This window comes from Ptychodera flava, chromosome 7 (genome assembly GCF_041260155.1).
Source record: "Ptychodera flava strain L36383 chromosome 7, AS_Pfla_20210202, whole genome shotgun sequence".
In the NCBI taxonomy this organism is placed as follows: Eukaryota; Metazoa; Hemichordata; class Enteropneusta; family Ptychoderidae; genus Ptychodera; species Ptychodera flava.
In genome coordinates this window covers 46,487,511-46,514,202 of record NC_091934.1, presented here as the reverse complement: position 1 = coordinate 46,514,202, position 26,692 = coordinate 46,487,511, and the positions used below count along the sequence as shown (strand labels likewise).

At 36.8% G+C, this 26,692-nt stretch overlaps 1 protein-coding gene across 6 annotated transcripts in view; it reads left to right on the top strand.

Annotated features, from left to right (window-relative positions):
- Positions 1-339: 339 nt before the first annotated feature.
- The window catches only part of LOC139137702 (chromodomain-helicase-DNA-binding protein 4-like), a 72,989-nt gene continuing 46,636 nt past the window's right edge, over positions 340-26,692 (top strand). For 2 of the 6 annotated variants that reach the window (XM_070705936.1, XM_070705933.1), the window contains exons 1-15: positions 340-566; positions 3,928-4,184; positions 6,103-6,192; positions 8,850-9,132; positions 9,958-10,076; positions 10,559-10,741; positions 11,182-11,325; positions 12,148-12,327; positions 16,876-17,079; positions 19,671-19,867; positions 22,047-22,175; positions 23,206-23,335; positions 23,968-24,159; positions 24,766-24,966; positions 25,519-25,656. In XM_070705936.1, the coding sequence (XP_070562037.1) occupies positions 497-566; positions 3,928-4,184; positions 6,103-6,192; positions 8,850-9,132; positions 9,958-10,076; positions 10,559-10,741; positions 11,182-11,325; positions 12,148-12,327; positions 16,876-17,079; positions 19,671-19,867; positions 22,047-22,175; positions 23,206-23,335; positions 23,968-24,159; positions 24,766-24,966; positions 25,519-25,656 (2,517 nt within the window). In that variant the 5' untranslated portion in view covers positions 340-496. The remainder of the gene's footprint in view (positions 567-3,927; positions 4,185-6,102; positions 6,193-8,849; positions 9,133-9,957; positions 10,077-10,558; positions 10,742-11,181; positions 11,326-12,147; positions 12,328-16,875; positions 17,080-19,670; positions 19,868-22,046; positions 22,176-23,205; positions 23,336-23,967; positions 24,160-24,765; positions 24,967-25,518; positions 25,657-26,692) is intronic. The other 4 variants (XM_070705934.1, XM_070705935.1, XM_070705938.1 and 1 more) reach the window with 4 other exon arrangements.

Below are 26,692 nucleotides of genomic sequence, written 5' to 3'. Positions count from 1 at the left end.
ATCTAGATAGAGGATGAGATTTACAAGTTCAAATTTCAGCAAACTTTTACAAGTGCAAAAATGACACTTAGGCCTAAGTACAACAGGTGGCTTAAATACAGTCCTGTCTGATTAGGGAAAAAATACACAAGTTTGTTTTCATTCATTTTTAGTTTCCAATTTAGAAACATGATTTGCATATTTTATCGTATTTTTTACTCTCTTGAAATTTTGCTACGTATTGGTATAGTAATTTTCAATTGTTACTCTGGTTAATACTATGGGATGGCAGGAGAAATATTATGGGATGGGCCCTGGGGGCGAATGACGTCACACTGCGCATGTGCAGGACCCGTCTTTCCACCCTTTTGTCGTGGGGGGTGAAACCAATCGCCGCCATTTTCGACACCCAGCCTTTTCCGTGCTGTGCGTGGTGGGAAATTTGCCGGGTAAAATCACGAATATCCGCCAACATCTTTAATTTTTAGAGCCGAGGAAGAAGTTATTAATTTTAAAGATGCCAGGGGAAAAGAAGAAGGACGGGGATGATTCTTCAGAGGACACAGAAGTAACAGAACCCATGGAAGGTGGGTGCAGGGAAATGGCGTTTTGTCATCTCGAATTTTCCTTTGTTTGCATTAGAAAAAATTAGGAAATTTGTTCACTTCACTGGCCTCAAACGAAGGCCACGTTATACCGACCAGAAATGCCACATCAAGTGACAAATATATACCGGAAAAGTTTGTTTTGATTCGTCTGCGATGCCGGCAAAATGTGAACACAGACCTGCTATTGTGTTGTGAATGGATTTTACACATGCAGACACGGTGATGTGATAAAATGACCCTGGCTTGTGTCATAGCGCCAAAGTCGTTCGCTTCGGTGGGCAAGGACCGGGAATACAATAATTCAAGACAGAATGTTGACTTTCTTGACGACTGTTTGTTGATTTGTTCTGTATTTTGCATTTTATATGTATTTGAATGAAATGTAGCAATCGATGGCCTCATATTATTATGTAAATGATGTCGGTCGCTCATTGATCAGGCGAGTCGAGACCGACCATGCGTGCATGGCGGCCAGACGCCACCTCGGCCATCGACGTCTGTGTTCATGCAAGATCATGAACGTGGGACTCACGCTACTCATGGAGATAGAGCGAGTCTCGTTCTACCTCCATGCCCTACCACAGCTGAAAAACGCCCAGTTAGCATGATTTGACCCAGCAGGAACGCTTTATTCATTCTCGTAATATTGCCTGTTCGAAAATGTTATCATTGTAATATACTTTATTGTACCTTATAGCAACTTATACTGCATATATACTAAAATTGTGTACTGAATAAATGAATAAATAAATAATTAAATAATTATGGTTTTGGTGTTGACAATGAAATATTCGATATTCAGTAGTCTATAAGTTATGTCAAATTGAATTACATGAACCACTAAGTTGAAGTTTGTGTACAGTACATAACAAAATGACCGTTATTAGTAACAGTGAATGCAAACTATTTACTGATATTAACCTTTTGAGTGCCAAAGTCAACTTTTGTCACCTTAAGAAAATATGCTCCGGTCAGTTTTTTTCAGATTTTTGTCAAAATTTTGATAACAAACGGTAGCCAATGACATGTGATGTCTAAGCTTATTTGGTCCAAAAGTATCAAAAAATTACAGAAAAATTCAAAAAATTGATAAAAATGTTTCACTAAAATTTTGTTTGGAACAATTACAGCACTCAAAGGGTTAATTAATGTCAATGAAATGTTAACATGAACACACTGTGTACATCAAATGAGTAATTCACAATTTTACACTTCTCAAATAAGAGGATGTCATATTTGAATCCCTATTTACCAAATAATTTGCATTGCAGTAGTTATTTTAAACTACTAAGTCTGTTCCCAATGATGTTCCACCACGATGTTCTTTCAAAATTTTGATTTGCAAGTCCGTCAGCAAAAAAGTTTCAAACAATGAAGATTCACATTTTCCATACAGAATAAAAGTCTCAGATGTGTTGAGTTGTAAACAGCACTTATTTCTTGTTTGATGTGAGTCAGTAGTCTACGTGTGTTACAAAGTGTCTGTATTTTTGTACCAAATTTCATCTTCTAATATAACAAACAACATTTATAAGTGAAAGAGGACACTGCAGATAATAAGTTGAATCCTTCCAATACATGGGCTTGATCATTGAGCATAATGATAAAAGTTATCTGCAAAACTGAAAACAAAGAACAGTTTCACTTTTAATTGCATATTTAACATTTTATTTGCAAGCACCATGAAAGACTGTCACATATGTGTGATTTTGTACAGTGTGAAGTTAATTTTTTCTGTGTTCCGCATGTTATCGTTTTCCTCTCTTTGAAAATACAGACAGACGGCTGACATGTGCTGTGATTTTTCCCACCAAAATTTTAGTGCAACATTTTACCAATTTTTATGAATTTTTCTGTAATTTTTTGATAATTTTGGACCAAATGGACATCATGTTTCATTGGCTACAGTTTTTTATCAAACTTTTGGCTAAAATCTGAAAAAAACTGACTTGGATATATCTATAAAGGGGACAAAAATTAAGTGTAGCGATCAAAGGGTTAAGCCAATGCTATGTTTACTGATTCTTCAGAAAATCATATTAAGCTCATCAATTCTGATTCCAAATTTCCTGAGTGTAAATTTGTTTACAGAAATTATTAGCCTTTTGTTTTAACATTTATGCTCATGGACAAACTGCTAACAGGTGTTCCTGACATCTAGTGGACTCTCCTGCATCAGTGTTAGCATAGACTCTTGAGAAAAATGAGTGTCTATGGTATCAGACAATTTAGGGATTAGTCAGTATGTGGAGGTGCTTGGTGTTTGCTGAGCAAACAATATGCCAACAATGTATCATGATGCCAAATGATAACAAAAGGTGTCCTCACTCTTTTTCTTTACCCCCCATGAGTACATCATATGTCTCTTTGAAGTTGCATTACTTGTAGTGCAAAGATTTTACTGTTTTAAGTTCAATAAATTTGTAACAACTTGGATTGCCTTATAATCAACACAATGGTTTCAGTTTTTATGGGTACAATGGGGACAGACGAATATAAATACAATAATATTATACAAATACAACCATTGTGGTAGGAAAAGCTCTGCCATGCCTTGCATTAGGTTACACGTCAAGGATATTTTTGTCAAAGTTGATACCTTCAGGATTATTAACATTCAGTTAAGTTAGGATTAATTCCTCATTGCTTAGAATTAGTTCTTCTGATTTTACATTTTTGAAAAAAAAAATTCAAAAACAATTTGTTTTAAATACCAGTAATTTTGCATAGCAGCTTTTCTTAATCCTTTGAACCCGGCTCAGAAAAAATGTCCGCATGATGTCATAGGTCACCAGGGGGTCAGGGTGCAAAGGGTTAATGCTCATTCTGTGATTGTGTGCTCTGTGTATGATTACAAATTCCATGTTTCTATATCACTGTATTTTTATCCCTTCGTAATAGTGAAAATGCATTATATGGGAAAATTGAAAAATTCAGTGATTGGAATAAAATGAGAAAAAAGCTAGCCCATCCTATTTTTATCGTTGGGCCAGATGTTATTTAGTAATAGGGATTTCCAATCATTTTACCTGTTCCTCCAAGTATCAATACTAATTTACTGTATCAGGGCGGACACGATTATGTTGTTCCAATCACTATGTTTTTCAACTTTGGTGAAAAAACTGGTAAGTCAAGAATTAGAGAAAGCGAATTATGCAGGATATGTTGAATATGTGGCATTGATAATGCACCATAATTATATCATAGAATAATGTTCTACACCTTGATAGATATCGGCAGAAATTATATTGATTAGATTGGTTCAGATAATCAGTATCTAAATCAATTGTAATATCTGTGTAATTTCATGATAAAAAACCTTGATTTTATTTCCCCAAAGTTGCTGAGGAAGAGGAAGAAGAGGAGGAAGAAGAGGAACAGGAGGAGCAAGAAGAGGAAGAGGAGGACAAGGAAGAGGAAGATGAGGAAGAAGACACTTCCTTGGTAGCAGAGCCGGAACCTGAACCAGAGGAACCTGAGGTAGAATTACCACCTCCTCCACAGCCAGAACCAAAACCAAAAAAGAAAAAAGGCAAGAAAGACGGCAAGAAGAAAGAGGGAAAAGGAAAGAAGAGGAAGAGAGACAAGGATGCTGGGGTACTGTGATGTTCATTTGTTTATAATAGAGTCTATGTAGATCTCGCCTCATGGTAGAATATTTCAGTTTGTGCACAATATTTCAGTTTGTGCATGTTGTGACAGAATTTATTTATTTGTATACTTTCAAGTTAAAAAAGATTTTTGGCCACACAGAGTCATGTATAAGTTTCATTGTAAAGTGACACGTGACTTAGGCATGTTGAATTATCTTAGTCCAATGGTACCCCAAAAGTGTATGTTTGTACATGTATGTCAGAGTACAAATTCAATGTACAATGAACTGTAGACATTCAATTTTATTGATGAATAATATACCTGTACACGTGTACATATACTGTTGCAAAGATTTATCGCAAGTCCCCTCTTGGCAATTAGAATAATAAAAACAGAACTTGCAAGATCTACAGAAAAAGTAAATTGTTATCATACTATGTCACATGCAGTTGTTGGCTTAAAGCAGGGTTATTTCACAAATGAGTGGATAAACAAAATGTAAGAGATCTCTTGATTAAGATGAGATCAATCATCATTTTGTGCTGAGGGTTCCATTTCAGGTCAGTGTAATCAATAGTTTCATATTGTCACCAATGTAAACAAGTTTGTTTGTTTATACCGTACTCGTCCGAGTATAAGCCCCTGCTCGTGTATAAGCCCCCCTACTGATTTCAGAGGATTTTAGAAAATGCATTACATCCGTGTATAAGCCCCTACCCTAGTGTAATTCAAATACAGAAAGGTTAGGAGAGTATATTTGGTCATTTAACTTGGTAAAATTACTTTTAGATAATAAAGAAACTATTAAAAGATGTTAAAACAATGGCAAACTGGAGTTCTCTTGACAGCATAGTAAGAAAAATGACGTTTTCCCAGTACTATCTTGATTCTTTGACCCTGCTCACCCCCGTCGCCTAAATAGAATAGTCTCACTCATGTCCGCCAGTGTTTATTTTCATTCACAGCCACGATGTTTTCATGCTTGAAACATGCAGTTTCTTTTGTTTGAAGCAATTATCCTTTCCTTTGTGAAGACTTTTCCTGGTGACTATTACAATTTTCACTGCTATGCTGTTGTTTTCACAAGATGCAGACATTTTGATACTGGAATATTGAGTTGCCTTTCCGTGTGGGCAATGCATGCCTGTTCAGTTTACATTACTGTTGATCAGCAGCATACATAAACGTCTATGTTTCAAGTTTGGGGTTTTTTTCGACGCTGAAATTTCACCAAAATGTCACTTCTGTGTGCAGAGATTGTACAATCAATTTCTTTGGATGTGTAAGTCGATTTTGAAAGCGATAGAAAGATCGAGTGGTGTTGAAAAAAAATCGTGCATAAAATTAGCATAAATTAAGCGTCCATGCCAGATAACATGGGGTTGCTCGAGTATAAGCCCCTCCCCTAGTTTTACCGCTGTTTAGTGTTGCTGAACCGGGGGCTTATACTCGGACGAGTACGGTAATATAACTACACACTAAAACAGTTTTCATGACCTTAATTGACATTCAACAGAAAAGGACTTTGCTATGAATGACTTTGGAACTTGCAGTTGTGCAACACAATTGTTCATTTTGTAATGATCTTTTGCAGTGGCTTCTCTGGTTTATTCTCTGTGCACAAAATGACACCAGTGTAATCAATTCCTGCTGATAAGACATGAACATGCTACACAATCAACTTTGTTCCTAGACATCTTACTGTTTGACAGTTTCTGTTATTGCTTTCAAGGATAAGATGTTGCAGCACATTAATTAATGTTTACAGCTGAAAGGGTAAACTCTGCACCAAAATAACAAAGGACCTGATGGAGTAATTACCCCAGTACACAGCTGTCTTTCATTGTTAAAGTGAATTTTTAGATTTTGTGTCATGTAGTTGAGTGAGAGGGTTTTATAAATAGTAAACATTACCTTTCAGGATGGACATGGGGAAGATGGAGACTCACCTGGAACCAAACCTAAGAAAAAGAAAAGAGAAAAGAAAGACAAAGAAGACAAAGCAACCAAGGTAGATCAAAGAGCTATGTCTCACAAAAAGAGGAAGTTAACTCTTTATAGTTTGCAGTGTGTATAAGGCTATTATTGGTTGTATTACCCTGTACTCAGTGAATGACTCGTACCTGACTTTATGTCTGTTGAGTTTAAATTTTTGTTTATATTTTTTCAAGTGCAAAACATATGAAGTTGCCACATATTTTTACACGTTTTGACCTCTTGAAGAAATGAAATCTTTCAAAACCTACACAATCTAAAATAAGATAAACGTCCAATGTAATAAGTGTCAAACAATATAACCTTGCCTAAATGTAGATATTGCAGTGCCTTGCAATCAAATTGCAAAGACTGCTGTTCATTAGCATCCATTTTTGGTGAATTCTAGAGATTGTCATATCGTTTACTTTATGTGTCTAGAAGCAGAGCTAAAGGTATATTAGCTATAACTGTTGACTAATTTTTCACTACTCTGTTTCAATGTATCAACTATAGAATTTTACTATAATCCGATCATCATGACCAATCCTGGGTGTCTTGCTTGCCAACCACAGCCTGTATACATGTATGTGAAACGACCATTGTTATTGTTGATAAATGTATTCTAGTCCGGACCTGAATACAAAATTTAAACAATAACAATGCAGATTATACTCATATAGGGTATATTTATTAGCTAAATATAAGGAATTTCTCCACGGTTCAGGGATTCGAACCAGAAACTGCAGATGATACACAGAAAAAACAAAATAAAAAAATGACCAAGTTACAGCTAATGGATCTTTAAGGTATATTTTACCCATCTCTCTTATAGCATGTTTCAAGATATCCAACAACATTACATCTCATATAAAAGACCGCAATCATGCCCTTTCACTTAATTTTTAGCTAATATAGACGAGAGTCTATAGAAGCTATTGGGATGGGTATCCATCCGATGTCAGTCGTCAATCTGTATGTATGTATGTACGTATGTCCGTTTGTGAGGAGGTCTGTCCACTCAAATATCTTCAGAACCGCAGTACTTACAGATTTAATATTTCTTATGTAGGTGCAAAATATGATTATGAGAAACTAGTTTATCTTGTCTTTTGATATTGTTGAAAATATGCAAATTAGCTCAAAAAGGCGTTTTTGGTAAAAAATCTTCTTCATAACCGCTGGCCAGATAGCTTTGATATTTGGTATACAGTTCCCTAGGGATGACCCAACTTAGATTTGTTCAAATTGTGATGAAATATGCAAATTTGTATTTTTAAGGAATTTTTTTGTCATTTTTGGTCAAAAATTTATTTCATCAAAACCGCTTGTCTGACAGCTTTGATATTTGGGGTATAGGTCCCTAAGGATGACCCATATTAGATTTTTCGAATTGTGCAAAACATGCAACTTTATATTTTTAAGACAATTTTTGTCATTTTTGGTCAAAAATTTTTTTTCGCAAAAGCCACTGGTCTTTTCGCTTTGATATTTGGTATACAGGATTTAAAGGGATGATTAATATATGTATTCAAATCATGATGAAATCTACAATTTTGTATTTTTTGGACAATTTTTGCCAATTTTGGTGAAACATTTGTTTCTCAAAAATTACTAGTCTGATTACTTTGATATTTGGTATACAGGTTCCTATGCTTTATCTTAACGTGATATATATATTGAAATAATGATGGAATCTTCAGTTTTGTATTTTTGCAGCTATTTTTGCTGTTTTTGGTCAGGCCATCCTGAAATGAATTAGCAAAGAAAGTCACCTTCTTCATCCACACATGCATCACTAATAGTTATTCTCTGAATAACATAGCAGAGCTTTATTGGCTGTTAGGTACTAGGTTGATTGTTTCTTCAAAACCGCTGGTCAGACAGCTTTGATATTTGGTATATAGGATGACATTAGTGAAACAATTACATAGTTAGGAAAAAGGGGGTCTGTAAGTATGAACCATACTGAAACAATTCTTCTGCCATAAGAATATTGCCAAAGGACCTCTGCACTTGCTATATCTGGTATTATGGTATGTACGTCCTCTATACCATCCATGTCTATAGTAGTTTCAGGGACATTAGCCCTATGTTCCAAAACATGATCTTTACCAGTTTCTGCATACACAAAATGCAAGTGACCTAACCTAAAATTAATTACTTGTTTATGGGGTTTGTTAGTCTTGTCATGGAGGTAGAAACAAAGACCTCTATGGTCTCGTTTACCCAGACTTCACTGTGGAATTCTTGTCGGGCCACCCCAACACAGTCTGGGAATCCTTTCAAAAATCTAATGATTGTGCATTTTCACTTTTATGGACAAGCACGATTTGTGCAAACAAGACAGTGCATTGTTTGGCTAGGTCTAGCCTATGTCTGTAGAAGCTGTTACAGTATGGGTATTTTTGTGGCGTACATCATCAGTCTGTATGTATGTCTGTATGTGAGGATATCTGTCCACTGAAATACTGGCAAGGTAAATCCCGATGCAGCAATTGACATCATTTTCCACCCGCTATTGACAATTTTTGATTCTTTTGTGATTTTAAATGGTTTTTTTTGCATGTTGTTTTCATTTATTTTGTATTTCTTTTCTGGTTTTCCCACTTCTGCCCTTCAACCTGGCATGTGCTTGCTGCTTGCTTTATCCATGGAAAAACCCCATTACATGATTCCTTCCGATTGAATTAGGAACCCAAGGAGCAGAAAACACCAGCAGAGCTTTTCCAGGAATATGGCCTGGAAGAAGTGCAGTTCGAATACAACGAGGAAGACTTCCTGACCCTTACTACATACAAACAGTATTGCTCCCACATACGCCCTATGGTGGTGGAACAGCACCCAAAAATTCCCCCCACAAAGATGATGACACTGCTGGGTGCTCTGTGGAGGGAATTCCAAGGAGTTATGCAGTCGCATAAACTCCAACAACAACAACAAGATGAAAGTGAGAAGCCCAAAAGAGAGAGTATGTGTAAATATCCAATTTTATGTGTTCATCACTCTATGCACACACCTCTTAGTGTTTCCACTTTTCCATTGGCTGTCGTAAGTATTCAACAGCCTTCCTATTTTTCCACATAACCTTCAGCTCAGACTTTTAAACTAATACACAGTGCAGTTGAGGTGTTAGTCACTAACTAGAGTCAGTGTCATTTCTTGTGTCAATAAAAAATGATGTCATTTGTTTTTGTTTATGTTTAGTTTTCAATTTTCATCAGTTCAAAATGTTTAAGAATTCAGGTCTCCTCTTTGTTTGTCAGTTATTTGTTCATTTTGTTAAAGTTCATTCAATTTCAAAGTTGCATCTACCCCATGATAATGTTGTAATAGGTGTTAGAAAGTAAGCAAAGTTGTGTTCACGTTAAAGGTTAAATCATAATAGCATGACAGTTACCGTTAGTAACAAGGTATATAGGTGTGTATCTAATGAAGCAACAGTATGACTCTGGGAGACAAGGTTGTGAAATCAGGTTCTGATACAAGGATAGCATCCAGAAGGTCAGCCATCTTTCCAGATTCTAAGAGTACAGTATTATTCTAGAAGTCCACAATAGGAGTATGTAAGTTTTCAGATAGAATAGTAGGAAAGCTGATATTCCAATTTAGGAGTGTAAAACTTAACTAATGTCTAGGTGAGAAAGGAAATTCAAAGTTAGAAAGTAAAGAGATATGCATTAGTTAGACACAAACAATCCATGCAGGACTGATAGATGTGAAACCACTGAGCTCAAGTAAAGGACAGAAGAAAAAATTTTGTATATTTTTTTGAAGAGATCTCTTTCCTCCTAACAAACAGGTAAGGTGAAAATTGGTACAGGGGCACAGAGGAAGAAACCGAAAAAGAAACCAAAGAAGGTTGTTGCACCTTTGAAAATTAAAGTTGGAGGATTTGGACGAAAAAGGAAAAGCTCCAGTGTAAGTACCAATTTTTTTGCAACTGACACATTTCTGTGGTAGAGGTCATGACAGGCTAGTATTTTGCAACTGACACATTTCTGTGGTAGAGGTCATGACAGGCTAGTATTTTGCAACTGACACATTTCTGTGGTAGAGGTCATGACAGGGTAATATAACATGGATAGGATTTTAGTTTTAGTCTTAGGTTAGGTTTGGAGATCAGAATTTAAAGCTCTGTGGATAGATTTCTGTAAGGAATACTCTTTGTATATATGAGGGCTGTCTGCCCTCGGTTTTGTAAATTTAATAGCAAAGCATTTTGAAAGATATGTACCCATGTTCATAAAAGGTGTATGTCCATAGTCTGGCTAACATTCATAGGTTAACAAAAAGTTGAAAATATTTTCTGCATAGCTGTTTAGGTTGCATGATAGTTTGCCCAAGCAAATTGTTCTGACATGGTGTCAATGACAAAGTCTATGGCTGGGTTTGCCTTGCAGAGTGATAGTGATAGTAATTTTAGCGACAAGGACAATTCTGACATTGATGAGGACACCATGCAGTCGACATCGGTGATGTCAGACAGCTCTGCGAGCAGGCTGTCTGCGCCCAGGAAGGCCAAGGGCAAAGGAAAAAAGAAGAGGAAGAAGGCAGGAGCTGGGTCCGATTCCAATGGCTATGAGGTGAGAGCACATCATGCCATCGCTTTTGATTTCTCTCGCTGTAAAAAATTTCATGCTGTCATGCAGTAAAGATAAAAAATTTGAAAATTATTCTTAAACTAACTTGGCTGACGTGAGTCAAAATTACACCCAGATTCTTTCTTGTTCTTCCTCTCCTTCAAGTGTCAATGACTCCTTGCAAGAGGTGCATAAGTCATCTTGTTCAAATGGACGGTGACACTGATAGTGAAATCTTTGTCAACATTTGACAGTAATAAGTAAACATGAATGTTGCATTATTGTAGTGGCTGCCATAGTTTCAGTTTGGACCACAAAAGTATATTTTGGTGGTCCACATAGACCATCGTGTTAAAAATTGAATTTCCAGCTCAGATCTTGACATTGTGTCATAGGTCATCAGGGTTCAAAGGTTTAATCATGTTTTATTTGTTCATCAACAGACTGACCATCAAGACTATTGTGAGGTATGCCAGCAAGGTGGAGAGATTATCCTCTGTGATACATGTCCCAGGGCGTACCATCTTGTGTGTTTAGATCCAGAACTTGATGAAGCCCCTGAAGGAAGGTGGAGCTGCCCCCATTGTGTGAGTGTTTTCATTCCCTGTAACTTGACTCCCCTAAGAAGTATTGCAGCACCCGACTCTGTCGAATTAAAACTTTATATTTTTTTCCCCAAACTCTCTCCAAGTAGTAGATTGTTTGCCATCACTATATAAGTACTGCAGTAAGGCAAAAGATGCAGGATTACAAATTATATCAGGTTTAGGGAAGTGTGTGCCTCGAAAGTGAAAGGCCTAAACTTAAGCTCAATTTTCTTCAGTGAAACTTTAAACCATTCCTTCACCAAATAAAGAATAAAAATCAGGGGTTACCCTGCAAATGTTGGTACCAGAGAAGCTAATTACCAAATATTTACACAAACTTGAAATTCAATATGGCTGCCATCCTTGTGTTAACTCTACAGGGAAAAATAAAGTTTTCCATTTCTGAAAAACTAAGACAAAAGCATGAAAATTAGCCCTTATTAGTGGTAGATCAGAAGAGAATTGAAAAAATTTGACATTCCAAATATCTGTCCCCCAAGGCGCATTCTACCTCGAATAACACTGCAATGTTTTACATCCATGTAAAATGACTAAAATGCTGAAAAGTTCCATTATTTACCCCTCATATTGATTTTATTAATAATGAGGCCTGTTGCTTCAAATGTATAGGTATTTGTGAGTCAAAGTGAGACTTTTCATACTTTATAATAACATTGGTTACTGTTATTCAGAATGTTTAGCAGAATCTTACAAGTCTTATATGTTTCCCAGTAATTTATCCTTTGGGTATATGCACAGCAACACTGGTGAAAGCTTGCCCATGATTCAGAAAATGGATATATAAATCTTATTCATCCACAGGAAGGAGAGGCTTTGGAAGAGGAGGATGAACAAGATGAACACATGGAATTTTGCCGTGTATGTAAAGATGGTGGTGAACTCTTATGCTGTGACCAGTGTCCCTCCGCCTATCATATGCATTGTCTAAATCCACCACTCAAAGAAATCCCTGATGGTGAATGGGTCTGTCCAAGATGCTCGGTGAGTAATCTCAAGTAATCTTGTGTAAACTTAGTCCTCTCATTCTGTACAGACAATAGCTTAGGTATACCGTATTCCTCCGATTCTAAAACCCCCTTTTCAGAACCAAAGGTGACGGAAAACATGTGGGGGGTTGTATAAACGGATGTCACCATGAAATCGAACGTCGTAATTAATTTATGCTAATTGATGCCATGTTATGCAAATTTTATGCCAATTTTTTTAGCTATTATAGACTATAGCTTATAGAAGCTATTGGGATGGGTATCCATCTGGTGTCCGCCGTTAGTCTGTATGTATGTTTGTATGTATGTATGTATGTATGTGTGTCCGTTTGTGAGGCGTCCGTCCACTCAAATATCTTGAGAACCGCAGTACTTACTGATTTGATATTTGTTGAGTAGATAAAAAATATGATTATGAGAAACTATTTTTTAATTTTTTGATATTGTTGAAAATATGCAAATTAGCGCCAAAAAAGGCGTTTTTGGTAAAAAATCTTCTTCTTCATACCGCTGGTCATACAGCTTTGTTATTTGGTATACAGGTCCCTAGGGATAACCCAACTTAGATTTGTTCAAATTGTGATGAAATATGCAAATGTGTATTTTTAAGGAATTTTTTTGTCATTTTTGGTCAAAGTTTGACTTACATTGTATGTAATTCTTGTACTGTAAAAACCCTATCAATTCACCCAGAAAAAAATAATTAATATGTTTTTAAATAATTGAATTAATTAGGAAATCATCAAAGCCAAAATAATTTTAGTGTGGAATTATCAGAAAGTTAAACTTTTTTTGACAGTTCATAGTGAATTGAGGATTAAAACATGTAAAGGCAACTTTCCTGAATCCCAACTTTGATATATTCTGAACCACCATTTATGTTATCTAAAAGAAATTGCTCATAATAGTTTGTCATGATAGGGTGGTTAAACAAATAGAGATAGAGAAAGTTCTAATTTCCATTTATGGTTGACTTGGTAAGGATAAAATAAGATTACTTTTGGAGGAAAAAAATATTAGAGTGGTCAATTAAAAGAGTTGTCAAAGTGATAGGGTTTTTATGGTAAGCTGGGCTGTAAGATTCCCTCATGTGCTATTTATAGCAATTATGCAATCTGTGTAAACAGTGCAATGAAAGTGTAACATGATTCCTTATAATGCTTTTGATGACCTTGAACTTCTTAAGTTTCAAACATTTGTCTCTTTAGTGTGCTTTCTCTGAGTACGTACAGTCTCAACTTATTCAACAGAACTTACTTACAATGTTAATTTGAAAGTTAAAATGTGCTTGGTTAATAGGATGAAACTACTGATATTAAAAGATAACCAGCTCAAGATTCTTTATAACCTGACAGATATGCTGTTTTTTTATGACGTAAATCTTGATTTAAGCAAGTCTTGTTTACTTTAATTAGAATGTAATTAACTCTCGTTATTTTGCTATTGTAGACTAATATAGTCTGATGAAATATGCAAATCTGTATTTTTACGGAATTTTTTTCCATTTTTGGTCAGGCCATCCTGAAATGAGCTATCAAAGATATCCACCTTCATCAATACATGTGTCACAAAAGGTTATTCTCATAACACAGCAGAGCTCTGTCAACTGTTGAGTCGCTTGTTTTTTCAAAACCGCTGGTCAGACAGCTTTAATATTTGGTTTACATGTCTGTAGGATGACCTTAGTGAGATGATTTCATACAGTCAGGAAATACTTAATTTTGTATCCATGTCTATAGTAGCTTCAGGGACTTTGGCCCTATGTTTTATTAACGTGAGCGCTGCAGACAGCTCATACTTTGTGATATCGACTCATGGCCATGCTGTGTCGATACTGACATTCGAATTTGTAGGGTATAAATTAATGGAGATCGACAAGTTTTGAAATTTAGCGTATTTGCCATACCCTCTTTTGCTAAAAAATACGATAGCAATAAATCTTCGTATTTTGTGTATAGATAATCACCACGATACTTGGTTGCAACAAGTACGCTCCAGCAGTAGCTAGCTCCCCATAGCAATGCATAGCACGGCCGCAAAGGTCAGACAAGGAGTAAAGGGAAAGTCCCTAAAGTTCCGCTGGCTGTGATTGGTCAATTCACGCAATAGGTCAAAGGTGTCAGTGCATGAGGTCAGGGTAAAATTCTGTTCAGCACAATGATACAGTGTGGTGCACGGTGTCCTTCCGATGTTTTCTATATTATGATTTTCAATTAGCGTACTCCTTAAAATAAACAATCAATTACACGTTGTGAGTTTTATTATTTTGCTCCTACGGTAGTTTCAAAAAGTCTAACCATATCTCGAAACGAAATGTGATCTTACGAAAAGGCAGGCACTAGGCTCGAACTGATAAAGTGTTGAAGCATCGGCCAGCTGGCCGAGACGAAAGATTGCTACGCCAATATGCGTACAATTTGATGAATTGAATTTTTGGCAATAAAACTTTGAAGTTTTTTATTTATTTGTATCGATGAACGAAATGTCTCGTTTTTGTTCTAACTGTAAGTGTATAGGGCCGTTTATGAAGTTGGGTATTTTTCCCTCACAAGACTTCGAAAACATGCATAATCTTGAAAATCTGTTACACTATGGCCTACTCATTGCCGGGACTAGTTCAGGAAAAGGACACACACAAGCAAGAGATGCCGTTCAAACAATAAATACATTTATAACATGAGAAAAAAATGTACAAAATTGATATAAAACATAAAGAAAGAAATTCAAAGGATTTTCAGTTCATGCGCGGAACGGATGTCGCGTTTGTCGATACAATTGCCCTCTTCATCGAAGTCAAACCCATCGAAGTCTATATCGTCATCTTCCCCCTCGTCCTACGGATTCATTTGATAAGTCGTCATCGAGTACCGGAATCTCCTCGGAAATCATGTTGTCTTTAGTTCCGTCAAGCGCATTCGTGATAACCGTGGAAAGGAACGATTTTTTCACAACGTGAAATGAGCGAATCGTACTTGATCGACACTTTCAAAAACCCGACTATCGTAATGTTCATGTTATGGTAGCCAAATGGCATCAAAATATTCGATTCGTACTTGATCAAGATGTTCAAAAATCTGCTTATTTTGACGTTAGCAAAATGACAGTGACGAAAAGACGGCATTGTACTAGACGAGACTCTCAAAAATCCAACTCTTTTAATGTTCATTTACGTAGTGAAATCCAAGTGGAATTGTATCGCCAGGAACGATAGAACCGTTCCCGATTGACATGTTCCAACACAAAACAATAGTGTGCTTGTTTTGAGTTTTGATACTTCACTTTGGCACTTGTTTGTGACTTTGATTAGCGACGTAGGTGTCGTGGATATCCTTGTCTCATTAAAATGTTTTAATTAAGTATTTGTTGTAGTAGTATTGCAATTCTATCCATAGCAGAGTAGTAATACAACAGTGATGGCAGTAGTAGTTGTAGTAGTGGTGGTAGTAGTAATACAACAGTGATGGCAGTAGTAGTTGTAGTAGTGGTGGTAGTAGTAATACAACAGTGATGGCAGTAGTAGTTGTAGTAGTGGTGGTGGTAGTAATACAACAGTGATGGCAGTAGTAGTTGTAGTAGTGGTGGTAGTAGTAATACAACAGTGATGGCAGTAGTAGTTTTAGTGGTGGTGGTAGTAGTAATACTGTACAACAGTGATGGCAGTAGTAGTTGTAGTAGTGGTGGTAGTAGTAATACAACAGTGATGGCAGTAGTAGTTTTAGTAGTGGTGGTGGTAGTAGTAATACAACAGTGATGGCAGTAGTAGTTGTAGTAGTGATGGTAGTAGTAATACAACAGTGATGGCAGTAGTAGTTGTTAGTGGTGGTGGTAGTATAATACAACAGTGATGGCAGTAGTAGTTGTAGTAGTGGTGGTAGTAGTAATACAACAGTGATGGCAGTAGTAGTTGTAGTGGTGGTGGTAGTAGTAATACAACAGTGATGGCAGTAGTGGTGGTAGTAGTAATACAACAGTGATGGCAGTAGTAGTTGTAGTAGTGGTGGTAGTAGTAATACAACAGTGATGGCAGTAGTAGTTGTAGTGGTGGTGGTAGTAGTAATACAACAGTGATGGCAGTAGTAGTTGTAGTAGTGGTGGTAGTAGTAATACAACAGTGATGGCAGTAGTAGTTGTAGTGGTGGTGGTAGTAGTAATACAACAGTGATGGCAGTAGTGGTGGTAGTAGTAATACAACAGTGATGGCAGTAGTAGTTGTAGTGGTGGTGGTAGTAGTAATACAACAATGATGGCAGTAGTAGTTGTAGTAGTGGTGGTAGTAGTAATACAACAGTGATGGCAGTAGTAGTTTTAGTGGTGGAGGTATCTGTGTCCTTTCTGAGCAAAACTTGCATGTCATTGATGCAAGAAAGTTATCTTTGACTTATGCAAATTCACATTCAGTAATATTGTCCCAACTCAAACAAATTTCCTGAATTTCTTCCATTGACTCCAAGAATTCAGAATTATTGCAAGTGAGACTACACTGGAAGCAGTTTTTTATAAATTTTTAGGTTGCAATTTTATAATGACATGTTATACTTTGCAGTGTGATGCACCAAAGGGCAAAGTTCAGAAGATCTTGACATGGAGATGGACTACCCCAGTCAACACAGATGCTTTGGACCCCGAATCAGAATGTGGCAGTCCAACTAAGAAAGAACACAGCAATGAATGGAAGCCAACCAGAGAATTCTTCTGTAAATTCTATAACATGTCATACTGGCACTGCGACTGGGTTTCTGAAATACAGGTATGATATTCTATAATATGTCATACTGGCACTGTGACTGTGTTTCTGAAATACAGGTATGATATTCTATAACATGTCATACTGGCACTGTGACTGGGTTTCTGAAATACAGGTATGATATTCTATAACATGTCATACTAGTGGCACTGTGACTGTGTTTCTGAAATACAGGTATGATATTCTATAATATGTCATACTGGCACTGTGACTGTGTTTCTGAAATACAGGTATGATATTCTATAATATGTCATACTGGCACTGTGACTTGGTTTCTGAAATACAGGTATGATATTCTATAACATGTCACACTGGCACTGTGACTGGGTTTCTGAAATACAGGTATGATATTCTATAACATGTCATACTGGCACTGTGACTGGGTTTCTGAAATACAGGTATGATATTCTATAACATGTCACACTGGCACTGTGACTGGGTTTCTGAAATACAGGTATGATATTCTATAACATGTCATACTGGCACTGTGACTGGGTTTCTGAAATACAGGTATGATATTCTATAATATGTCATACTGGCACTGTGACTGGGTTTCTGAAATACAGGTATGATATTCTATAACATGTCATACTGGCACTGTGACTTGGTTTCTGAAATACAGGTATGATATTCTATAACATGTCATACTGGCACTGTGACTTGGTTTCTGAAATACAGGTATGATATTCTATAACATGTCATACTGGCACTGTGACTGGGTTTCTGAAATACAGGTATGATATTCTATAACATGTCATACTGGCACTGCGACTGGGTTTCTTAAATACAGGTATGATATTCTATAACATGTCATTCTGGCACTGTGACTGTGTTTCTGAAATACAGGTATGATATTCTATAACATGTCATACTGGCACTGCAACTGGGTTTCTGAATACAGGTATGATATTCTATAACATGTCATACTGGCACTGCGACTGGGTTTCTGAAATACAGGTATGATATTCTATAACATGTCATTCTGGCACTGTGACTGTGTTTCTGAAATACAGGTATGATATTCTATAACATGTCATACTGGCACTGCGACTGGGTTTCTGAAATACAGGTATGATATTCTATAACATGTCATACTGGCACTGTGACTTGGTTTCTTAAATACAGGTATGATATTCTATAACATGTCACACTGGCACTGTGACTGGGTTTCTTAAATACAGGTATGATATTCTATAACATGTCACACTGGCACTGTGACTTGGTTTCTGAAATACAGGTATGATATTCTATAACATGTCATACTGGCACTGTGACTGGGTTTCTGAAATACAGGTATGATATTCTATAACATGTCATACTGGCACTGTGACTGGGTTTCTGAAATACAGGTATGATATTCTATAACATGTCACACTGGCACTGTGACTGGGTTTCTGAAATACAGGTATGATATTCTATAATATGTCATTCTGGCACTGTGACTGGGTTTCTGAAATACAGGTATGAAGGTCAATAAATGTAGAACTGAAAGATACGTTCTAGTTTGTGGAGATGTGAGGTACATATTTCGATTACAGAACTGACAACAACTGTATATCCTCTACAGACAGGCATTTATCGTCACAGGTGTTGATCATTCTTGGAAATTATGCAGCGCTGTTGTTTAAAGCGAAAATTTAGATAAACGTTACTGGGTTCCCAAGTCCCTCAACAAGGATTATGTAGGGCAAATCAAAACATATTATAAAGTTTCAGAGTGGTGTTGCGATCATTTTTTTATTCGTCTTCCTTAACCTCAACAAACAACACATGTCATATGAATTTGGTATTATTTGGTAACATGACGCGAGATCTGCTTATTAACACTTTTTGTAAGGTTTGAGGAGATAGGAAAATGATGTGTAAACAGCAGTACTATTTCTGTTGTCCTCTAATGTAATTGTATGGTATTCTAAGGAAAACCGGTAAAATAGGACTAAGGAACTCTAGTACAATTAATTATTTACCAGTGTTGTTACAAATACTCTGTTAATTTTTGAGTGCATACATGCAGAGTTCTTTGCTATCTTTCCCAAAAAAGGACTTTTTCATCTATTTAATACTGTGAAATACTTTATTTTCACTAATTTATTTTCGCACATTTGCAAAACTTGTCATTTTCACAGAAATGTATTTTCGCTTTGTTCATATCTCAACTGTCTGTGAGTACTCATTGACAAGCCATGACAAGTCATACTTGGATAGCATTCTCTTTGTTTGTACCGTTCTTGACAATGCTACAGATGATAAACTTCCTTAAAAGTGTTCAAACTTGTAAACTAACGAACAAGTCCGAAGGAGTTTGATGTATTCTTTTATTTAAAAAAATTTGAATAACATTTGTTGTATTTGTTGGCAGTAGTCAGGAGTTTGTTGCTACACTGTACAAACACAATGATGACGAGTGTTAATATCTGTGGCAGGTTTTGTCTAGTTGAATTCCTTGGTATGATATTTTGTGAAAACTTTGACAAAGAAACAGTTCGTAATTGCAACTAAGATTTTCAAATTTCAAAAACAGAAGCAAGCACGTCATAATACTTTTTCATCACTGAAACCGTAAATAATGCTATCACTTTGTTTCTTGTGAATAGATGGATGTGTTCCACCCAGCATTGTATAGAAACTACATCCGTAAAAATGATATGGATGAACCTCCACCACTGGATGATGGAGAAAGCTACGGAGGTTACAAGGAGAAAGAAGATGATCAGAATAACTTGGAGGATAGATATTATCGTTATGGAATCCGACCGGAATGGTTGAACATTCATAGGATACTGAACCACAGGTAAGAACTTACCCTGTTATACCATAGGTAAGAACTCACCCTGTTATACCATAGGTAAGAACTCACACTGTTATACCATAGGTAAGAACTCACCCTGTTATACCATAGGTAAGAACTCACCCTGTTATACCATAGGTAAGAACTCACACTGTTATACCATAGGTACAAACTCACAATGTTATACCATAGGTAAGAACTCACCCTGTTATACCATAGGTACAAACTCACACTGTTATACCATAGGTAAGAACTTACCCTGTTATACCATAGGTACAAACTCACACTGTTATACCATAGGTAAGAACTCACACTGTTATACCATAGGTAAGAACTCACCATGTTATACCATAGGTAAGAACTCACACTGTTATACCATAGGTACAAACTCACACTGTTATACCATAGGTAAGAACTCACACTGTTATACCATAGGTAAGAACTCACACTGTTATACCATAGGTAAGAACTCACACTGTTATACCATAGGTAAGAACTCACACTGTTATACCATAGGTAAGAACTCACACTGTTATACCATAGGTAAGAACTCACCCTGTTATACCATAGGTAAGAACTCACACTGTTATACCATAGGTAAGAACTCACACTGTTATACCATAGGTAAGAACTCACACTGTTATACCATAGGTAAGAACTCACACTGTTATACCATAGGTAAGAACTCACACTGTTATACCATAGGTAAGAACTCACACTGTTATACCATAGGTAAGAACTCACACTGTTATACCATAGGTAAGAACTCACACTGTTATACCATAGGTAAGAACTCACACTGTTATACCATAGGTAAAAACTCACCATGTTATACCATAGGTAAGAACTCACACTGTTATACCATAGGTAAGAACTCACACTGTTATACCATAGGTAAGAACTCACCATGTTATACCATAGGTAAGAACTCACCCTGTTATACCATAGGTAAGAACTCACCCTGTTATACCATAGGTAAGAACTCACCCTGTTATACCATAGGTAAGAACTCACACTGTTATACCATAGGTAAGAACTCACCCTGTTATACCATAGGTACAAACTCACCATGTTATACCATAGGTAAGAACTCACCTGTTATACCATAGGTAAGAACTCACACTGTTATACCATAGGTAAGAACTCACCCTGTTATACCATAGGTAAGAACTCACCCTGTTATACCATAGGTAAGAACTCACACTGTTATACCATAGGTAAGAACTCACCATGTTATACTATAGGTAAGAAACTCACCATGTTATACCATAGGTAAGAACTCACACTGTTATACCATAGGTAAGAACTCACACTGTTATACCATAGGTAAGAACTCACCCTGTTATACCATAGGTAAGAACTCACCCTGTTATACCATAGGTAAGAACTCACCCTGTTATACCATAGGTAAGAACTCACCCTGTTATACCTATCTTAACAATGTTATGACCCAAACACCACAATTTTCAGTGATAAAGTTGAACTACTGTACATTGGAATCAGGGTGCATATTATAGTTCTTTAGAAAATGTAATGTACAGGATTAGTTGACCAGCTTGTGTATCTCCATATGCTATTGAGTAGTGGAAAAAGTGATTGTGGTGGACATATAAAAAAGTGAAAAAAAGCTTATACATGGATTGCACTTCAGACAGAAACCTCTCATATCTCAAAATGCATATTTTTGTTCCATGCCCAATTACGTTGTCACAGTGTCAATAACACTTACTCTATATAAATATACAACATATAAGTTTGCAACCTCCAACAAACTAAAGTTTTCCACAGGATTCAGGTCCAGGATATCCAGTCTTGGATTTGCTCTCAGGACAATATCATTATAAAGTTTTTCCAGTGCAGAGAAAATGCTAATGACCATTGAGTAACAGTTAATCAGCAAATTACTTGTTAAATAATTTGTCAAAATAGACACAGTTTAATACAGTAATCTTGTTTGTCATTATGTATTAACTTTTTACATACACAGAGAGATTATGAGTGTGTGTGATGTCTATATTTCTCTCCATAGGGTGTGTTTATTTAGATGCTGGACTTGTTTAGCAGCCTTTAAAACAGCATGTTTTGCAATTTATAGAGGTAAACATTAGCTTTTATTTGCAAACTTAGAATACCCAAAGTTTCAATTTTTCCATCCTTTTTTCCATATTTTTCATCAAACCAGAACTCGCCATGGTGTTAGTTCATATCTAATAAAATGGAAAGACCTGCCATATGATGCATCTACATGGGAAACTGAAGACATGGAGATCACTGACTTTCAGAAACACCTGGATGACTATTTTTCCCACAGGTGAGAATATTTGACTGGTACATGGATCTATACCAGAATATTTGACTGGTACATGGATCTATAACTGAATATTTGACTGCTATATGGATCTATAACTGAATATTTGACTGCTAAATGGATCTATAAGTGAATATTTGACTGCTACATGACTCTACATCGGTTCTTGCAGACATAGTGATTCACTTTACTGTACATGTTAGCAAGTAAACCGAATGTGTCAGTGTCTGTCTGTCTGTCCATCCATCTTTGTATTTGAATCTGTCTGTGTGGGTACATGTTATGAAGCTGAATTGGCTGAGGTTGGTATCTAGTATTCACAACACTTGGTAGTTGTATTAGGACAAGGACGGCTTGCAATCCTATGTTCAATTATGTTAGAAAGGCCACAGACAGTGAGTATCATGAAATACAATGTAAAGATGCATTTTAACATATACAGAATTCAGATTAAATCTTGAGTATGACTTGAACAGCCGGTAAATGTGCACAAATATATGTACCTGTCATCTATCCAGATATTACCCAACAGCCTGTAAGTAGTAAGTTAGATGAAGTGTTATGGTCAACAGATTTGTTGATGTGGAAATATTATAGCGTGATGACTACAAATATGCAGGACCAATGTGATTGACTTTCATAACAAACTGACCAAGAATGATAATTACTGATGGACATTGAGCACAAAATGGATCTAACGTATCCTTCCTTACATGTAATAATACACACTATTAGATTAAACCTTGAATTCGAATGAACAACGGTACAGACAGACCCATGTGCACAAACGTGTTTGTACACGTTGGTTTGTTTGCACAGCCATCACCCGATCTTTTGGGCGTACTTTATCTGTAGAACAGTGCGTGTCCTTTTCATTTTGGAGCAGACCATAGCACACAAAAATAAAACTATACGTTATCATTTGTCTTAATACCATTCTTATCATTTGTCCAAATACCAACTCTTTACATTTAAGAGGAAAATTACCCTCCAAGGAAAATTTACTGTATGTAATTGTTTTCTGTTCATGTAGACATAACGTTGAAGGTACTCACCACGGCAGCAAAAGCAAAAAGGCCAAGTCTAAGAAATCCAAAGAAAGCCACAAGGAAAAAGACAAGGAGAAAAAGAAACACAAACCTGCACCGACACCAACCAATGATGTAAGTGTAGACATCATATTAGCTTGCCAAAAACAAATATACCAACCAATGATGTAAGTGTAGACATCATATTAGCTTGCCAAAAACAAATATACCAACCAATGATGTAAGTGTAGACATCATATTAGCTTGCCAAAAACAAATATATATATAAATTAAGGAAAGATACAAAATGTGTTTGTGTAGAAATTTGCTTGTCTTTCATTGACATCTGCTGTTTTGCTACTATTTTTGTTGGCTTCCAGTTGCCATGGCAACAAGCTATAGGGGGTATTAGCTGTCCAGTGTCCAATTTCTGTCTGCACTTATGTACAACCCCTTGGTATGCTTTTCTTACAAATTAGGGATATGGCTTTCCTAAGACTAAATGATTAAATGACTCAGCAGCTTTAATGTCTGGCTTATAAAAAACATTCTATGACTTGTGTACTTTAGAAGGAAATGTGTGTGATGAACATGCAATTGTTGACAGTCAACCTGAAAGACCTGTAGCTGGTTTTCTGTCCAAATAAATCGTGTCAGGTGTAGAACAGATATTCATTAAGTATTGGTGTGCATGAAACCCCTAGAACTGAAAGTTGCATGAACCCATTCAAAAAAGTTTAAATTTGTTTTGTTTCCTTTGTCAACAGATCAGAAAGAAATATGAACAGCAGCCAGAGTTCATTTCAGCCACTGGAGGAACTTTGCATGAATACCAGTTAGAAGGATTGAATTGGTTGAGATTTTCCTGGGCCATGCATACAGATACCATTCTAGCTGATGAAATGGGTCTGGGTAAGACAATCCAGACAATAGCCTTCCTCTACAGTTTATTTAAGGAGGTGAGTAGTCTTTAGATCCTGAACCCCCTATCCTACCAGACTTGTCACGTACTCGTCTGCCAAGTCAGCAAAGAGCTGTCTGGAGCCAAAACTGCATATATTTTCACGTCCATGGTGATGATATATTACAGCAGGTTTTAACCAACTTGACCTACCGGTGAAACTTAGCAGGATAGAGTTAACTAGCATATCCATTGTTGTACATTGCAGAATATTGTAATGTCACGGTCAAGGGTATTTTGAACTCAGGGAATGTATGTTCCTAACATGGGAATGTCAAACCTCGTTCGGAAAGCCCTGGAAAAATCACATTGAGTCTGTGAATTTCAGAAAATTAATTATCCACCATCAGTTCAGAAAACTCAACCAGTGCTATTGAAAACATATAGCATGAAAGTATTTTTGCATCTTGGGACGGCCTTCACAATGCATTAGCCATACACTTTGGCTTTCCCCTGTCCTCTGTAGAAATAAGGAAACAAACTTTACACAAACATGAAATTCTACTGACGTAAATATGCCTAACTGTGTACTTCTTATGTTATTTTGAATTTGATATGAAAATGCTGGAAGCTAGAAAACACTCCTGATTTTCCCCTTCCACAGGGACACTCCCAAGGTCCTTTCCTGATCAGTGCCCCTCTATCCACCATCATCAACTGGGAAAGAGAGTTTGAATTCTGGGCACCAGAGCTGTATGTAGTAACATACTGTGGAGACAAAGACAGCAGAGCTGTCATTAGAGAACATGAATTCTCATTTGAAGAAGATGCAGTGAGAGGAGGAAAGAAAGCCTATAAAATGAAGGTGAGTATGTAGATGATATCAGGGGTGTTCCACCCCTTTTATCAACCCCAAAATGGTAAAACCCCATTCATAAAATGAAGGTGAGTATGTAGATGATATCAGGGGTGTTCCACCCCTTTTATCAACCCCAAAATGGTAAAACCCCATTCATAAAATGAAGGTGAGTATGTAGATGATATCAGGGGTTCCACCCCTTTTATCAACCCCAAAATGGTAAAACCCCATTCATAAAATATTGTTGTTTGACCCAAGTATAGAATATTGCGATAAAAGCACAACAGATCTTCAGAAAATCATATTTTTGTTGACATGCACAGTCAGGTTGGAGAGTTTGCTGCATGCATTGCCAAACTACTCTTCACTCTCGATGTCTACTGTCATTTTGTGATGTTCTCAGCTGTGAAAATTAAAGCTGTGAAAATGAAGCTACAAGTTAGTGTACAATGATGAATGAAAAATATTTCAGAGTAGTACTTAAATGGATTTCACCCCAATGCCCTGACCGTCATGTGTGTGTTTATGTGTTCTAGTTTCCATCTGTTTTCATTGCAGAAAGACATCCCAGTCAAGTTCCATGTGCTGCTGACATCCTATGAGTTGGTCAGTATTGATATGGCCACATTACAGTCCATAGACTGGGCAGTATTGGTTGTAGATGAAGCACACAGGCTGAAGAACAACCAATCAAAGGTCAGTCAATAAAACTTGTAAGACACCCTAGCAGGGTTCTCCCCACGCCGGTCGGCGCTGGTCGGGCCCGTCCAGCACTCAGAATTTCCGACCAGCATTGACAAGTGACCGTCCAGCACTGAGTGTTCAATGCTTTGAACAATCAACATGAATGTCTATGACACTTTAGAGGTCAAGCAGTTCATAAAGTTGCATGAAGAGTTGATGAAAACAATGGTACTATAGAATGCCTTTCAATAAAATGCTATTTAAACAATACCACTGGTTAATTACCGTACGCTGATTTTGCATATGAAAAGCTGTTCAGCTGTTGAACGTACGTTCACAAGATCATTGCCCTATGAACAAGACGTCGGTTTTCCTGTCACACAGTATCTCTGTACGATCGAAAGAAGGAGAAAAACTGAAGATTTTTTGCTTTGTATCAAGGTTTATAACACTATAAAAATGAAGTACGGTAGCGAAAATCAGCAAAAAAAATAGAACTTCTACTAAAACGTACTCTTCAATGTTCAGTTCAGACTCAATGAGTGGCATTGTGGAAAGACTGCATGCAATGAAAGTCACGAGCAAACTTTGGTGTCAATCCAATCCAGTCTTTGAATTATCAATGAAAACTTTTTAGTTTTTAGGTCAATAAGCCAAAAGTTACTTGTCCGTGGCAACAAGCCTCTCTATTTGTGAATTTTCCCATTCTACAATGACTATCAAGAAGAAATTGAAGCGAATTTGACATCGAGAAATTCAACTTTCAAAACTATGGCCGAATAGTCAACCCCTAAGTTGTTGGTTTAAACTCTACTGAGTCTGTGCATGAGCATTGACAAGACCACCTAGGTCACTTGAAAAACATTGGATGCTGGTACAGTGCAATTGTAACCCTTTTCCTGCCGAGCGCCCCTGTCCGTTATCCTGCCAAGTCGGTCAAAACCGGCCCCTTTTCCGTGTCTACAGAAGATAGGCTCTCCTGCACGCTTTCCTGCCAGGCATTTGGCGGGAAAATACCGCATTTTCGGGGTACGATTACCGACCATAT